Raw genomic sequence first — 17,200 nt, 5'->3', positions numbered from 1 at the left:
AGAGTGAATTATCATATTCGAAGTATTAGATCCAGCTAAGAATTTCCAAAATTCAATTTCAAAAAAATTTCAAGGAGCAGATTTAGTCTTTCAAAATAAAATTCTGCCTTTTAACAATTCAAAAATCAAAGTCAACGAAAATTCAAGGAATTTCAGCTGCCTAAGGTTTCAAAGTTGCAGAAATTAGATTTAATGAAGTTTAAGGAATTCCTGTATTTCAAAACTTGGAAAATAGATTCATAACCCATTCTGAAAACTTTTAGAAAATAAACTAATTCTTAATTCTTTTTTTACATTAATCTTCTTCTTCAAAACTTGAAATTCAAGGAGGTTCTGGTTCAAATCATCAAGAATTCAGTTATCAATTGGCACTACAATGCAGGAATTAAAGTTCAAGCTATTACTAGTTAGAGACAGTAGCAGGTTTGACTGTAGCTCCTGCATTCCAATTTCAGAATTCTGTTGTAACTCTTCATAATTTAGTATTCAATATGACTCAAGGACTTCAAATTTTGAACACTTGTAAAGAAAGTAATACAATTTGTTACTACAAAAACAAGAACTTTACTTAAGTTTCTCATTGATAAGTTTGCATAACTCTTCATCCAGTTAAATTCTTTTCTCCTCTTCTTTCTTCCTCAATAGAGAATACCCATTACTTTCAGCAACAAAATCTGAATTTAGGAATCAGATTCTGTGGCTTCCTTGGTTTTTGTACCTTTTGTTAACTTAGAGTAACTTAGTATTTCCCTCTAGAATCTCAGTTATGCTCTCTATAGTAGCTAAAACATCCCTTAGAAATAATCCATGCAGTTTATAAATTCAAATATTAAATGCAAACTAATTTCCTGAATTTCTATTTTTTTTCCTTTTTCAACTATAGTTTTAGGATTTGTTGTTCAAGTGCAATCTATTTTAAATCATCCAAGATTCAACTTGAAAGAAAACCTCATTTGGCACTGAAGTGATAGAAGTTAATATCATGTTGAACATTTGGCACAAAATCTGTCATGGCTTAATCTATAAGCACAGTTTATTATTTTTTTATTCTTTTGTCCAGAAATTAGATTGGTGTTTTCCATCAATACCCAGAGAGTAAGCTACCAATTCATAAATCCAACACTAGATTCAGAAATTATATCAAAAGGAAAAATCCAATGTTAAAGCTAATTTCTAAATTTTATTCTTCTAGGCTTTAATTCCATGTTTGAAATTGAAGGGAATTCTAGCTCAAGGTAATAAGAGTTCAACTTGTCAAAGATTAGCATTTGACATTAAGCTAATAAGAGCTTAATTTGAAGTTGTTTCAAGTGAGGGACAACATAAAGACTTGGCTTAAGAACCAATTTTTATTTCTCTGTTAATGCCATTTTAAAATTCCCGCATCAGATTCCTATGTTTGGTTGTGCCATTTTAGAAATTTAGAATTAGAATTCAAATCATGCAATAGATTAGCATCCTTGACTTATGTATCATTATTCTTTATCATGCAATGATTCACTTCATTATTGCCTCCCATCAGCTACACACATTCACTAAAATGTGCCCATCAATTTAGTAACCAATGAACCTTGCTAAGCTTTAAAGATCCAATAGACCACTGCCTTGTTATTTGACAGAAATGTAGTAAAAATAGAATTCAAACTTCCATTGCAGTAAAAGCATTTTGCTGTTTCTTTATATTTGTATCGATGAAAAACAAACCAACCAACTCACAATAATTTAAGCACTTGATCATGTTCAAGCAGCACATAAAAAAGTACAAGGAAGAGAACAAACACAATAATTGATTCCGCATCAACATTATCGACACAATTCCTTTTCCCCCACACTTCTCTTTTGAATTTGACAACTCTAATTAACAAATTATTAAATCCCACTTAAATTGTAATATCATTAAACTTCCAACAAGAATTCTTGAATTGATTCCATAAATTCAGAATTTCCACTATGCAAAAGGGAACATCCATGACCTTCAAGCTTATGCAATCTCCCCACACTTAAATCTCCAAAATCCTAACTCATCAATCAATCATCCAAACTCTTAATAAAAGAATGACAAGCAAATATGGTGGAAGATAAAAGTGTTAAGTGAAGGATTTAACTAAAATTTAAAAGGAAAAGAATCAAAGAATAGACAAAGAGATATCCTTCATCATATTCACGCACGCATATGATATTGTAATTTTGAAAAGAAGGAAAGCAAGTTCTAGAGTTTAATTATCATGAGTGCATATTACACAAAAAGAGAATAAAGTATAGGCATGCAATAGTCCTCTCTAGGTAATTTTTGCAATCAAACTCAATTAATCAAAATAGAATCTATCACCATATTAACCAATAGCATGCAAGTAGAGCATTCAATCATGTAAAATGACCTAGAACTTGATGGTCAAACTCAAAGAACTTTTATGATTTTTAAGGTATTACTAGACAATTTAGATATGTTTATTCAAAACAAATGCTATATAGACCAAACAAAAAGCAAAATGAAAGAAAAAATATGGAAGCAAAGTGTGAAAGTAAAGAAAAATATGAAGTAAAAGAAAAATAAAGAATGGACTCCTCTTTATTCCAGGCGGCTGAAGGTGGTTCAAGAGTAGAATTCAAGCCAGTGGTGGAATAGTCCTTTCTGGTGGCTGGAGACGATTTAGATGCAAAATCCACTTTAGAAGTGGAATGTTATGAGTGGAAATTATGATCGTTCCCTTTGCCCTATGCTCTTAAAATATTCTTCCTATAGGTCGAAGATGGTCCAGCTGAAATAACCACTCTGGGAGTTTATAGAAGGAAGAAGAAAATACCTCTTGCATGCATGCAGGGTAAGAAAAAGATGAAATATAATAAGTCTCTACATAAAATATATCAAGAAATACATCATATCCAATAAAATCAATTACTGGTACCTTTATGAAATTTTTTAAAATATTAGGAAAAGTACTGAACTTGTCGTGATGAAAGGTACTTAGAGATATGAATGTGACATCCTCCTTATCAGGTAAAGGCTCCGGTGTCAGTGGTAAATGTACAACTAAAGGAAGTGATTCTTGGGTCTTTGCCTCCACAACACAAGTACCTACACTCTCATCATCAATATCTGGTTCAAGTGATGGTAAAACAAAAAGAGATGATTCTTGGGGCATTACTTCCACCGTACAAGTTCCTACACTTTACTCATTAATAGATGCATAATCAGGCTCAGCTGGCACCTTAACATCACCAACAACACTTACATCAACAATATCTACAACAATAATGTCATCAAAGTTAGGATCAACTACAACTATATCATCACCACACACAAAATCAGAGGAGTCCTGTAGAGCTTTAGAATTAGGATCAGGGTTGTCACAAGTTCTATAATCTATCTCCACACTAGATAATTATTCTTGTTGCTCGCTGATGGATGCTGCAATTTGATCCAGATACATCTAGTAATTCTATAGTGATACTTTATTCCTTTGCTAGGACTTGAGCATGTATGCTTCATTTTGCTGCAAGAGCTCATCCATTTTTTTCATTAAAGTTTTTATTTAGTTAAGGGCAAAAACTTCTTCATTATAGTCTTAGATTGCTCCCTAGGAAGTTGGCTCAACTTGTTGGCATGGCTGTGACCAAGTAAGCATATAGTTTTCTTGGAATCACTATGGGCTTTGATATGTTAAATATGGCTCAGTAAATTTCCCTTATGCATCCTCATACTTGAAATATGAATTATCCATCCAATTAGCATTATGGGCATTTGGAAATGACTCATACCTATTTTTCTGCTCCATAGGTGGATAGTATTAATGTTCATGATTAGGATGATAGTACTGAGTCTCCATCCTACCTCTAAAATGTTGATAATAAGGATTTATGATCAAAGAAATTTCTTGTTCCTACACTAAAACACTAGCAAATAAGATCAGAAGACACAGGGAATATATAAAATCAAACACATGGATATATGAACATGAAAGCAATTGAAATATTTTTTTTCAAATTTTTATGTAAAAATATAAAATAATCCTAAATTATCAAACACCTCTACAATCGTCATCAATGGTGCCAAATTTGATAAACTTGTATTTGTTGTAATATGAGTATAAATAAAATACCAAAACCCCTTCCTACGCTATTATAGTATAGGGAATGACCCAGATTGTCTCTCAAGGAATGTAGCTAGTGAATTCAAATCTTATGATCAAATTTATTCAGAACTAGGGTTTTAGGTCTTCAAATGTAAAATGCCAAAAATAAAATGGTGATTAACAAGAAACACAAATAGTGGAGAATTAGACAACTAAACTATGAACACAAGAAATTCATAGAGATGTGAGTAATGTAATCTAATCAAACCTAATCTTCATGCAACATCTTATCTAACCAACAATGCTAGTAAACAAGATTTTAAGGAAATTAAACCAACTGGAATGCATGATTATTGTATTATAAACATAACCAAAATTAGATCAATCCTATTGTAACAAATAAGAACTAATGAAAGAACAAGACATCTACACTAGCCTAAGCTACTACAAAATAGAAATCAAACATGAGTAGTAATGTTTAAATCTCTAAAATGCAAATCATCAAAAACCAATAGTTAAACAAATTCAAATACAAATGCATGAGGGATCTAACCAAACATCTATTGACAACACAATTGCATGAAAAATAGATGAACAATAGGGAAACATGAAGATCAAAATGAAGCTGACAGATCAAGCTAGGGTTTCCCCTAAGCTTGACTCAATCAGATGGATCGAAGAAAACTCGACGATGAAGATGCGCAACTCCTTGATTGATGAGGATCTAATGAAGAGGGATGATCCTGCTGACCAATCTAGAGAAGGAGGACAATTCCTTTCTTCTCCGTAATGGATGGAAGCTAAGGCATATGAATTATAGTCGGTGAAGGATCGAAGAAGAAGAAGCTATATTCCCACTGATTGCGATCCCGATGGTGAAGATGATGGTCAAAGATTCGGTGAATGCGGAAGTAAAGGTGGACGAGGTAGGAAAATCCCTAGACCTTTGTTGGGACTTTCGGACCACAAAAACCGCTTTTTGCATTGCGGAAACCTCGAAGTCTTTCCACCGGATCCGTGCGAAGATTAAAATAAATTCATGTACTTGTTTCTATTCTAGATCTACTCTAGATCTACATGGAAGAGATTTTATACCTTTGATGCGAAGCCCTTCGCTTATCCCGCTCATCCAAGGTTGCCGGATCTCGAGAGTGTCAAGTGAACACTCCTCTATATGTATCCACACGAACAACGATATGGAGAAAAGACACTAGAGTGTGCTAGCACTCTTTTTGGCTCACGTCAATGGAGGAAGAGGGAGAGTAGAGAGGAAGAGATGAGGAAGAAGAAGGAGTGAATGAGCACACAATTTCATTCACTTACAATCAAGTGGCCGACCACTTCATGGAGAGGTTATAAACCTCCATGGGATACCAAGAGTCATGACTCTTGGTCTCCCTCATGAGGTGGCACACACATAAGCCAACCTTGATGATGTGGAATATCATCATTGGCCCACCTTATGCCAACACACAAATGATGTGGCATTGGTCAAGTCAAACTTGACCTTTCATCTTCCCTCTCAAGTCAAGTTAAACTTGACCTCTTATATCCCATGGTTGATCAAATCTAACCATTGGTTCAAGTCAATTTGATTTAATGAATCTCTATTCATTGAATTAAATTGACTCAATGAGTCCAAGTCTAAATTAGACTCATTTAAGACATGAATCAAATTGAGTCTAACTCAATTAGTTTAATTTGGATTACTCTTAATCCAACTTGGTTCATCACATGAACCTAATCCTCTTGGTTCATCAAATGAACCTAATCTCCATCTAATTGCCCTTTATGTGTGACCCTATAGGTTCATGTAACGTTGGTAATGCTTCTAAATCCATTTAGAAGCATAAGTAATGAGCGGTATCTAGCAATACATCATAACTACCCAAGTTACAAGAATGTTGAGATCCAACATCACCTTTTTGACTACTAATTGTGACTCTCACAATATGTGACAATGTCCTTCTATCCTTGACATCTAGATTGATCAATGTGAGGCATATTCCGTGTCATCCTCTAATCAATCTAAATTTTGAACTCCAAGTAGACTCACTCTAATCAAATGAGCTCAATATCTCATATTGACTCATTTGGGCATGGCCATGCACTTAGTGGTCTCACTCTATCAAGAATAATGTTATCACTCCCGTCATATAGGAGGGATAGATCCCATCTACATTACTCACATCCCTCCACATAATTTGTTACATACTCAGTAATTGCCTTTATGGTCCACCCAATTACGGGTGACGATTGACGAAGCTAAAGTATGCAACTCCTTATGTAGGGAACCATGGTGACTTCAGGTCCAAGGACTAATAGTCATACTAATAGCCACATGAGAAAATATATGCCACTCATATAACGATCCATGATACTTTCTCATGGCGGGTCATTCAGTATACATTCTCCAATGCATACCCATGTGTCAACTTGATATCTCTATATCCATGACTTGTGAGATCAAGTCATCGAGTTGACCTACATGCTAATCTCATCGCATTAACATTGTCCCTGAATGTTAATACTTGACTAGAAATGATTAAGAGTAGTGTTCTCTATATCATCTTAGTATCGATTCAACCAATCGATTGATATAGATAAGAACCCTCTACTCAAGGATGATATTATACTTAGTTATTTGGCACCAATACAAGTAAGTATAATAACCATAATGAAATGCCTTTATAAATATATAGGAATATGATACATCAAGTCCATACAATAATCATCATATGATTGGCTCTAGGGCTCTAACTAACAACCTTGATGGATGAGAAAAATCAAGCTTCCGTGGCTAGTAGTGGATGGTGGAAGAAAATTTTCAATCTCCTCTGTTTCGTATGCCTTTGCTCATTGTTCCAAATTGATGGACTCTAGTGGATGGATTCAGGAGGAAGGAGACCCGGTCAGTGATGGTTGAGGAAAGGAAAAATCCCTTAACCTCCATTGGTGGTACTTCGATCGTCTTCCTCCTCCACCACCCAACCTTGAGCCCACCTCCTCTATTTTGACACGAACGCACTATCAAAAATTGATGAAGACCCCATGTACTATAGCTTCTCACATAATTTAAATCATAACTTAGATTTGAACGGATGGATGAGAAGCTTTAAATATGATACAATGGCTAGATTGGTTCAAATTTGGATAAAAAACTTTAGATATTGATCAATGGTTAGGATCTGCTCTCCCTTGACTTGGATGGATCATATCTTTAACGAATGGCTCAGATCTCTCCTGATCTTGGATTACTGGTCCAGATTGCTTCAATGCTTGATCTCTTCAATCAATCCTAGCTCGCTTATGCCCTGAGCTAGTTAGTACATAACGAGAAAGGGTGAGGCTAATGCTCAAAATGCTGAGGCTGGAGATAGCTTTAAATGTGACTGGTGGAATTAACAGACCACAGACTGCAGAAGAGCTGATTAGTAGTGCCCGGATCACGGAGCATTTTCTGAACGGGATCAAGCAGCAGAAGTTAGTACTAACCGAGAATAAAAGTCAAGGGAGTTCTGGCACTCAGAAACCCCAAAGTCATGGGCCAACCTGGAAAGGGAGCTCCAAGAGGAAGCAGTGGGGTAATAAGAAGGGAGGATCTGTAATCAAACAACCTAAGTATGTTACACGTGTGGAAGGATGCAATCTGGAATCTGTCGCAAGGGCACGAGTAGCTGTTATGCATGTGGTCAAGAGGGGCATATGGCCAGGAATTATCCGACCAAGATCAACCTACCTCCCGCACAACCTATGCAATATGGAGGCAAGCAGGCACAGCTACACCAGATGCAGGCCGTGTTGGAGGGTCCTCATATCAGCCAAGGCAGACTGGAGGCTACACCAAGTTTCACAAATGCTCGAGTTTTCTCCCTTACCGGAGAGGAGGTAGAAAACGCCTCTACGGTTGTCACAGGTCAGATACACATTTTTAATCAGTATGCTATTGTGTTATTTGATACTGGGGCAACCTATTCGTTTATCTCCATAGCATTTGCTGAAAGAATAGGTATACCTCCGGAGGTCCTAAGTGGATAATTTTTGACGACGCTACCCTCGAGAGAGATAATGACATCTACGCACTAGCTACATGCTGTGCCAGTCGAAATTTCAGCCAGAGAACTTACAGTGATCTGGTAATACTGAACATGTCTGATTATGATGTCATTTTCGGGATGGACTTCCTGAGTAAGTACAGTGCTTCCATCGAGTGTCGTAAGCGAAGAGTCTTATTTCAACCCAAGGCAGTGTCTAAGTTTGAATTCATCGGAGAATCAAAGAAGAGAACTCAGAAATTCTTATCGGCCATGAAAGCTCAGAAAATGTTAGCCGATGGATGTGTTGAGTTTCTATCTCATGTGGTTAATACCCAGCAAGAAAGCGAGCAAAAGTTAGAGTTGTATGTGACTACCCGGAAGTATTTCCGGATAAGCTTCCAGGCTTAGCTCTGGATAGGGAAATTGAATTTGAGATTGAACTCATTCCTAGTACCCATCCAATCTCAAAAGCACCCTACCGCATGGCTCCAGCAGAATTGAAAGAACTTCAAGGACAGTTACAGGAGCTACTCGACAAGGGCTTCATTCATCCTAGTCACTCACCATGGGGAGCTTCGGTATTGTTTGTAAAGAAGAAGGACGGGTCCATGCGAATGTGTATGGACTACGAGCGCTGAACAGACTAACGATCAAGAAGATGTATCCCTTGCCAAGAATTGATGATCTATTTGATCAGTTGAAGGGAGCCACTGTCTTTTCCAAGATAGACTTGCGGTCCGGATATCATCAAGTGAAAGTGAAGGAAGATGATGTACTAAAGACGACATTCCAGACGAGGTATGGACACTACGAGTTTGTAGTCATGCCTTTTGGAGTGACAAACGCTCCTGCTACATTTATGGATTTGATGAACAGAGTATTCAAAGAGTATTTGGATAAGTTTATGATCGTCTTTATAGACGATATTCTTATATACTCCAGAACTCAGGAAGAACATGCTGAATATCTTAAAATAGTATTACAAAATCTTCAGCAGAGACAGTTGTATGTGAAGTTCTCTAAGTGTGATTTTTGGCTCGACCAAGTATCCTTCCTAGGGCACATTATTTCCAAAGATGGGGTCATGGTAGACCCGACAAAAATAGAAGTTGTGAGTAACTGGAATAGACCCAAGAATGTCAGTGAAATCAGAAGCTTCCTTGGACTAGCGGGCTACTACAGGAAATTTGTAGAGAACTTCTCAAGGATCGCCTCTCCATTGATAGAACTTACTAGAAAGAATAGAAAATTTGAGTGGTCAGAGGATTGTGAGAAAAGTTTCATTGAATTGAAAAGGAGACTGACCAGTGCTCCAATCCTGACTCTTCAGGAAAATGGCGATAGTTTCGATATATACAGCGATGCTTCTAAATTGGGACTCGGAGCTGTACTGATACAGAATGGAAAGGTTATTGCATATGCCTCGAGACAACTCAAAGATTATGAGAAGAACTATCCCACTCACGATCTTGAGTTAGTAGTAGTAGTCTTTGCTCTCAAAGTATGGAGGCATACTTATATGGAGCTCAGTGCAAGATTTACACAGATCACCAGAGTCTGAAGTACTTCTTCATTCAGGAAGACCTGAACATGAGACAACGGAGATGGCTTGAACTAGTCAAATACTATGACTGTGAAATACTTTACCATCCAGGGAAGGCGAATAAAGTGGCAGATGCACTAAGTAGGAAATCTTGTGCCGCTTTATTATCCTTAGATGCTATGTCCCAACCCCTACAGAAGGAAGTAGTAAACTTTGGGCTAGAAATTATTACTGGGCAGCTCTCCACCTTGACACTAGTGTCAACTCTGCTTGAAGATATACAGAAATGACAGGATGAAGATCCTGAGATTCAGAAGATCAAGCAGGGGATACAGAAAGGAGAAAATGGAGAGTTCCGAGTATCAGACAGTGGGATTTTATACTATGGGAATCGTTTCTGTGTACCTAATCAAGAGGAATTGCAAAAGAAAATTCTAGATGAAGCCTATGGCACACCCTATGCAATGCATCCTGGTTCCACCAAGATGTACCAAGATATAAAAGAATGCTTCTGGTGGTCTGGAATAAAAGAGATGTTGCTAGATATGTCAGTACCTGTCTGACGTGTCAAAGGGTTAAAGCAAAACACCAAAGACCAGGAGGAGTTTTGTAGCCTATATAGATCCCAGAGTGGAAATGGAAGGATATATTTATGGATTTTATAGTAGGATTACCCAGAACTACGAATGGTTATGATGCTATCTGGGTAATAGTAGACAGATTGACTAAGTCTGCTCATTTCCTAGCAATCAGAACATCCTACTCTATTGAGCAGTTAGCACAATTGTATGTAAAAGAGGTCATCAAATTACATGGAGTACCTAAGACTATAATTTCGGATAGAGATGGCCGCTTTACTTCACACTTCTGAGAGTGTGTTCAGGAAGCTCTTGGTACTAAGCTACGGTTTAGTACTACATTTCATCTTCAAACAGACGGGCAAACAGAACAAGTGAATCAAGTTCTGGAGGATATGCTATAGGCTCCTTAGATTTCACAGGGAGTTGGTGTCGATACCTATTCTTAGCAAAATTTGCGTACAACAATAGCTATCAAGCTACTATCAGAATGGCACCTTGTGAAGCTCTGTATGGGAGGAGATGTAGATCTCCTATCTGTTGGTATGAAGGTGGTGAAAAGAAGGAAATGGGACTCCAAACAGACCTTATTGAGGACACCACCAAAGCTATTCAGAACATTCACCAGAGAATTGAAACTGCTCAGAGCCGGCAGAAGAGCTATGCGGATGTGCGCCGTAGACCGCTAGAATTTCAGAACTCCATTGGTGGTACTTCGATCGTCTTCCTCCTCCACCACCCATCCTCGAGCCCACCTCCTCTATTTTGACACGAACACACTATCAAAAATTGATGAAGGCCCCATGTACTATAGCTTCTCACATAATTTAAATCATAACTTAGATCTGAACGGATGGATGAGAAGCTTTAAATATGATACAATGGCTAGATTGGTTCAAAGTTGGATAAAAAAACTCTAGATATTGATCAATGGTTAGGATCTACTCTCCCTTGACTTGGATGGATCATATCTTTAACGAATGGCTCAGATCTCTCCTGATCTTGGATTACTAGTCCAGATTGCTTCAATGCTTGATCTCTTCAATCATCCCTAGATTTGAGTCCAAATTTGATTCGATCTGATTAAGTCCTTAGCCCCTTTGATCACCTAGAAAGAACACATTCAAATGTTAGTCATATTTCCATAAATAAGAGATAATTTGTATTAAAATCCAAAAATGGATAAAAATCTTAACATGCACTACAACAAAATCGCTCATAGACATCGGTTTTCCACCGGTGTCTATTTGATTTTCGACCGATGTCTATGAAGCCGATGTTAAAAGTCTGCCATTTTAGACATCGGGTTAAAACCGGTGTAGTATCACTTAACGACACCGGTTTTCGAATCGGTTATTAACCGGTGTAGTATCACTTAACGACACCGTTTCATACACGGTGTAAAACCGATGTAATATTGTATGTTAATAACACCAGTTTTGGCAGCGGTAAATGATCGATGTAATATTACTTTATAACACCGGTTTTACATCGGTGGAAAACCGATGTAATATGTATTTTTTTTAACAGTACAGATTTGATTTTAAAATCGACAATAACAAAAAAAAATACACAAATATTCACAAATTGTACAAATATTCTTCATTCAATAATATCCATAAAATACACAAATATTCACAAATTATATAAATAATCTTCTTACAACAATATCCATAAAATACCCAAACATTCTTTTTACATCAAAAGCTAGCTAATAGATATCAAAATCAAAGTATAACATTCTGTTAACACATCAAGGTACAACTGTCTCAAATGTAATCTAGCATGCATTCAGCTCACTCGAACCGCACTTCATCAATTTCAACTCTGGAGTACTTGAGATTTGTAAACTGTAAAAACACATAAATTCACCATATGTCAAATAACTAAAACAAATGTGTGCATGTATCAAATAAAATAGAATACTGAGTTTTTAAAGGCTGCTGTGGAAGATAACGAATATAACAGTGAAGGAAGCATAGAAGAACAAAGAAAATGTTCATAGTTAACAAGCAAATGAAGAGATATACTATTTATTGTACTACCTCTATACTGCCTGTGATCTAATAATCTAAAACCCAAACGTGTGATTTTCTCATATTACTTGATGAAATTGAATCTAAATCTATCATATGAGATCAAATAAACTAATAAAAACCTTTGCAGCATCTATATGCTTGCATGTTCTGCATGACCTGACAGGATTGTTTAGCATAAAAAGAACAAACATGACTATGAAAGGCATGCTATCATCAGCATATAAATAGACTATTTAATGAAGCAGTGAAAAAAAGAATCAAGATGACTATGAAATACATGCTATTCTTGGCAGATAAGATATCTTACCTCTGAACTACTGTATGCACGAAGAACTGTGAAAGGTTGAGGTTTCCCTCGAACATCATAGAATACTACACGTCCATTATTTGTCCCAGCAGCCAATAGATTACCATCATCACAGTATGCCAGCAATGAGAAGGGTGCCTCAAAAGGCATGCAATATGAGGGTCTTTTTGTTCCAGAATCAAACATATACAACTTTTTATCAAGACCAACTGTAACAATAATCTACAGGGAAAACAAGTCAGGATATAATGGCCATTGATTTTCTATAGAACAAGCACCTCCCATCCAACTAAACTAGCCAAACCATGTATAATTATCCACCAGAAATCCAAATCATTTAATAGATTCCTAGGAAGATAATACCTTGTCACTTGATGGAGAGAAGCAAATACCAGTTGTTGGGGCAGAATGCTGTTTCAACCAAGAAACCTGACACCAAGAGCCAGAGTGAATGGAGATCAATTTTTTAGTGAATGCAGGGAACAAATACAATTTCTCCTTCATTTTAGCAGATTAAGAAATATTATTTTATTAACCTTTGGTCTGCGACCAGTTGTATCCCAAATATGAACAGATCCATCATCCCCAGCTGTTGACAAAAGATGTCGACTAAATCGAGAATAATCAAGTACTCTTAGTACCTGCAATCGCATCACCGATACAGATTCATGTTAAACCAAAAAAGATGTTAGTAGAGCGAAAGTTTGGAATTTTCAAAATATTTGACAGCCAATAACCTGCCCATTTGGATCCTTGAGTTCAGCCCGTGTTCCGGAAGCAAGATAATGAAGTATGAGATCCCCCTTCTCGTTGATGGATGCTAAATGTTCATCTTTGCAGTTGTACATTACACCTGTAATTGTGTCAATATGACCACTCAACCGTTTGATGCACCTTTTCCTCTGCAGGTCCCATATTCTGACAATATGCCCACTTCCTCCAGAGCAAAGATATCTAGAACTTTTATTACTAAAGCTGATACAATTTATGGATTCCTACAAAATAGAGAAAAGTAAAAAAATCTTTAAAATGTTTGATATATTATGCACTCATAATTACACAGATAAGAAGTGTTTTTATTACTTAAACCCATGGCCATATTGTCATTTAGGTCCTGTTAGGCATCAATCAGAATCGGTAAGCTTACTAAAAAAATACAGGTATAGTCACCCAGACTGCGAGTATGCACTAATTTGTTCCTAATCACAACAAGGGGAAACAAGGCTCAGGAGCGGTACTTAGCATTACAATGAAACATACAAAAATAACGTAAAGGATTCATATTATTACAATTGCATTACAATGATTAATATTAAAAAGCTCATTTGGACACCATGTTCTAAAATTTGGACAATGATTAATATTAAAAAGCTCATTTGGACACCATGTTCTAAAATTTTCAACCAACTTAAAATTGATAACACTTAAGTCAGCAATTTATCATCTATAAAACAATCTCAACAAGAATATAAAATTCACCAAAAAAATACTAAAAGCTTATGATCACAATTTCATGAAATCAAACCTCAATTCGTGATACCACACCCTTTGTCACAGAGATTGTATCTCCACCAAGTGGATATCCTACAACAGTTACTGAATCATGTGTATCATATAACTTGTTAGTTTGATGAATTATGGAAGAACAACTAGATTAAATAACCCTATAGAAAAGAGAGCCTTAGAAAATGTTAACTGTTGCAACAACTGAACTTCTACTTGATCACACTTCATCACATAAAGATTTGACAACAAATACAGACTTGGCATACCAAAAGTACATATTACCACTGATAAAATTCAAGTGTGGATAATCAATATCTTTATTGTTTCAAAAGAAAACATGCTGCAAGTGGCAAAGCATAAATTCACTTGGAGAAACATGGAGTACGTTGCCTTATGAAAGAACATTATAGATTATATTATAATAGCCCATCATCTACCAGTGATTCAAAATGGAACATAAAATTTCCTCACTTTCTTCACATTGGATAAATACCTAACCACTATGTGACAAGAACCACAAGCAATCTATCAAACTTGGTAACTGGAGTTTGCTTTGATGAACAAAAAGGCTAATTATGGCATTTTGATACACTTAATTCATCAAAATTATAGATATAGAAGTGTAGGCCAGTTATTTACAATTTTCCAGCTCTTCATTATCCTGCAAGTCAGGGATTAAAAAAAACAATCATATGTTGTATCATTGAAGCAAAATGCTTATAGGAATTAAAAAATAATTAAGCCAATTCAATGAACAACTGGAGAAGGGCTAATACCAGGTTCAATGATGCATCAAAAGAAACACAAATTACTTATGGAAAAGTTGCTTATCATGAAGGAAGAGCAACATTTTTGCAATTCATGAACAACAGCAACCTGAAGGCAAGGCAATTGACCAAAACGAAGTGGTTCAGCACCTTTCCAGAATTCTTCACTCTCAACTGCAAGTAATGCAATGTCGCACTCTATGCCTCTAGCTAAGACCTGTAAATCAGGTTACTGAGAAATTTGGTAACCCAAGATTGAGAAGTCAAGTTCAGAAATAGTAAGAAGAACTAATGCTTTTAAAGGAAAGGAGGTATATAGAAAATCAATACCAGCTATGCCAAAATATTACCAATAGTTTTCAAAAAGATTACAGAACATACTGCAAACACATTCATAAAAACCTGGAATAAGTATTTAACACAAGATTTTAAGATGCTATTTGCAAATATGAATGAAGAAAAAGACAGATGATTTCCAATTACAAGCTCTATCACAATATAATTCTCACAAAGCACGGACCTAAGAATTTCCCACTGTGCTTTGTAATAAGCAGAGATCAAGGGGTCATAGCTATAAGAATCAGGCTTCAGCCCTCTGCTGATCATATCGTCAAGCAACTGCTTTGCTCTGTCTAGCTTACCTTCATGACACAAAGAGTTGATCAAAAGGCTATAGGTAACAGTATTGGGCTTCACACCTGTCTCAAGCATTTCACCAACAACCTTCTCTCCATCTTCCCATCTCTTGTAACTCAACAACCCACGGAGCAAGACGTTGTAGGACATTACATCCGGGTCGCATTCTCTCGAAGGCAAGCTCTTGAGGAACTCGTACGCCGCATCCACCATTCCTTCTCTGCACAGCCCTCGGATTATGGCGGTGTAAGTGTAGTTATCCGGCTGAAGCCCCTGCGACATCATCTCGTCCAAAAATTTCATGGCATCGCCAATCCCTCCCTGCAGCAGCGCCGCCTCGATCAAGATGGTGAAGGTGACAACAGTCGGCTGGCACTTGTCGTCCAGAAGCCTGTCCAAGGCCTCCAGGGCCAGGTCGAGCTTCCCCCTGGTGCAGAAGCAGCCGATGAGAATATTGTAGGTGACGATGTCCGGAGGACAGCGCCGGCTCTTCATCCGACCGAGGACCTCGATAGCCGATTCGATGCGGCCGGCCTTGCAGAAGCCGCTGACGAGCGCATTATAAGCGAAGACATCGGGCTCACCGTGAGACTCCAGGATGTCCATCACGCGCACGGCCTTATCGACGCTCCTCAAGCTGCAGAGCCCCTTGATTAGCTTAGTGCAGAGGATGACGTCGAGCTTGTAGCCTTTGCCCACCATGTACTCCAGGAAATAGAGGGACTCGTTGAACTTTCCGGCTTTGCAGGAGCGGCTGAGGAGCTTCATGTAGTGAGACTCCTTAGAGTCTAGGGTTTGCGGCTGGGTCGTCTTGGCTTCAGCAGACGCCATTGCCTGATAGCTGCAGATCCTGATAGTAAAAACTCTACATCGACGGCCGATGGAATTCCGGCGGAATGTGGCATGGAGAAGGAGGTGCGGAGCGAAGGACACGCGCAAAGAAATTGACATTTTTTGGGAAGGGGAAGGGGAAGATGAGGCTGAGAGAAATGGTCAGGAGGTTTAGGTTTAGGTTGAGAGAAGCGGCGCGATATTGGTTTAGGTTTGAAAGGAACGAAGTGTTGTAAATTTTGACTAGTGGAAACATTAATTTTTTTTTTTTTGGGTTCATTAACATCGGGTTTTAAAAACCGATGTTAAAACCGGTGTCTATTAATAAAAAAAAAGGCGCTCATAGACATCGGCTAAAAAACCGATGTCTATGAGCGAAAATCTGCGCTCATAGACACCGGTTTTTGGAAAAACCGGTGTAAAATACTCATAGACATCGGTTTTTACTTAAAACTGTTGTTGTTCCACCGATGTCTATGAGGGTTTTTGTTGTAGTGATGAGATATAAATGAGGATCTAAACACATAATCAACTCAAAACCTCAAGTATAGAATCCTAAATAATGTGATAAAATGATTGTTATCACACACTCCAAGCACCCGGGAGGGAATCTAGGTGCCCAGATGGGGGTCTAAAAATAGGGCTTGACCAGCAGCTTGAATAGGTCTCTATAACGCCTGAAAGCTGCTCCGACGACAACTACGCTAAAGATCCCCTCCTCCAAATCATCGGTATTTGTTTTATTATTCAAGTTACTTATACTCAAATTGCAAACACTTGTAACTTTACGATTGATTAAGGATTGCCCAACGAAAGCACTCTCACATGTGGGCCTTGGAGTAGGAGTCACCACAGGCTTAAAACTAAGTAAAAGACTTGTGTT

General features: G+C 37.4%; 1 protein-coding gene across 1 annotated transcript; it reads right to left on the bottom strand.

Annotated features, from left to right (window-relative positions):
• Positions 1-14,714: 14,714 nt before the first annotated feature.
• Positions 14,715-16,317, bottom strand: LOC121986618 (pentatricopeptide repeat-containing protein At3g04760, chloroplastic-like). Its single transcript, XM_042540573.1, has 6 exons — positions 15,549-16,317; positions 15,334-15,491; positions 15,232-15,252; positions 15,181-15,183; positions 14,960-15,067; positions 14,715-14,744 (listed from the first exon to the last, which is right to left on the bottom strand). Exons 1-6 carry the CDS (start codon positions 16,315-16,317, stop codon positions 14,715-14,717), a joined length of 1,089 nt encoding a protein of 362 aa, XP_042396507.1.
• Positions 16,318-17,200: the final 883 nt, after the last annotated feature.

The sequence above is a fragment of the Zingiber officinale genome, chromosome 5B (genome assembly GCF_018446385.1).
Source record: "Zingiber officinale cultivar Zhangliang chromosome 5B, Zo_v1.1, whole genome shotgun sequence".
Lineage (NCBI taxonomy): Eukaryota > Viridiplantae > Streptophyta > Magnoliopsida > Zingiberales > Zingiberaceae > Zingiber > Zingiber officinale.
This window is presented reverse-complemented; position numbering and strand designations above follow the sequence as displayed.

What these genes read in the sequence shown, in the direction of transcription:
- LOC121986618 (XM_042540573.1), bottom strand. Translation starts at nt 16,317, where the DNA reads ATGGCGTCTGCTGAAGCCAAGACGACCCAGCCGCAAACCCTAGACTCT. An exon ending in ATTATATTGTGATAGAGCTT is followed by an intron (nt 15,253 to 15,333) that starts GTAATTGGAAAT and finishes TACTTATTCCAG; the next exon opens with GTTTTTATGAATGTGTTTGC. An exon ending in GTCAATTGCCTTGCCTTCAG is followed by an intron (nt 14,745 to 14,959) that starts GTTGCTGTTGTT and finishes CCTGACTTGCAG; the next exon opens with GATAATGAAGAGCTGGAAAA.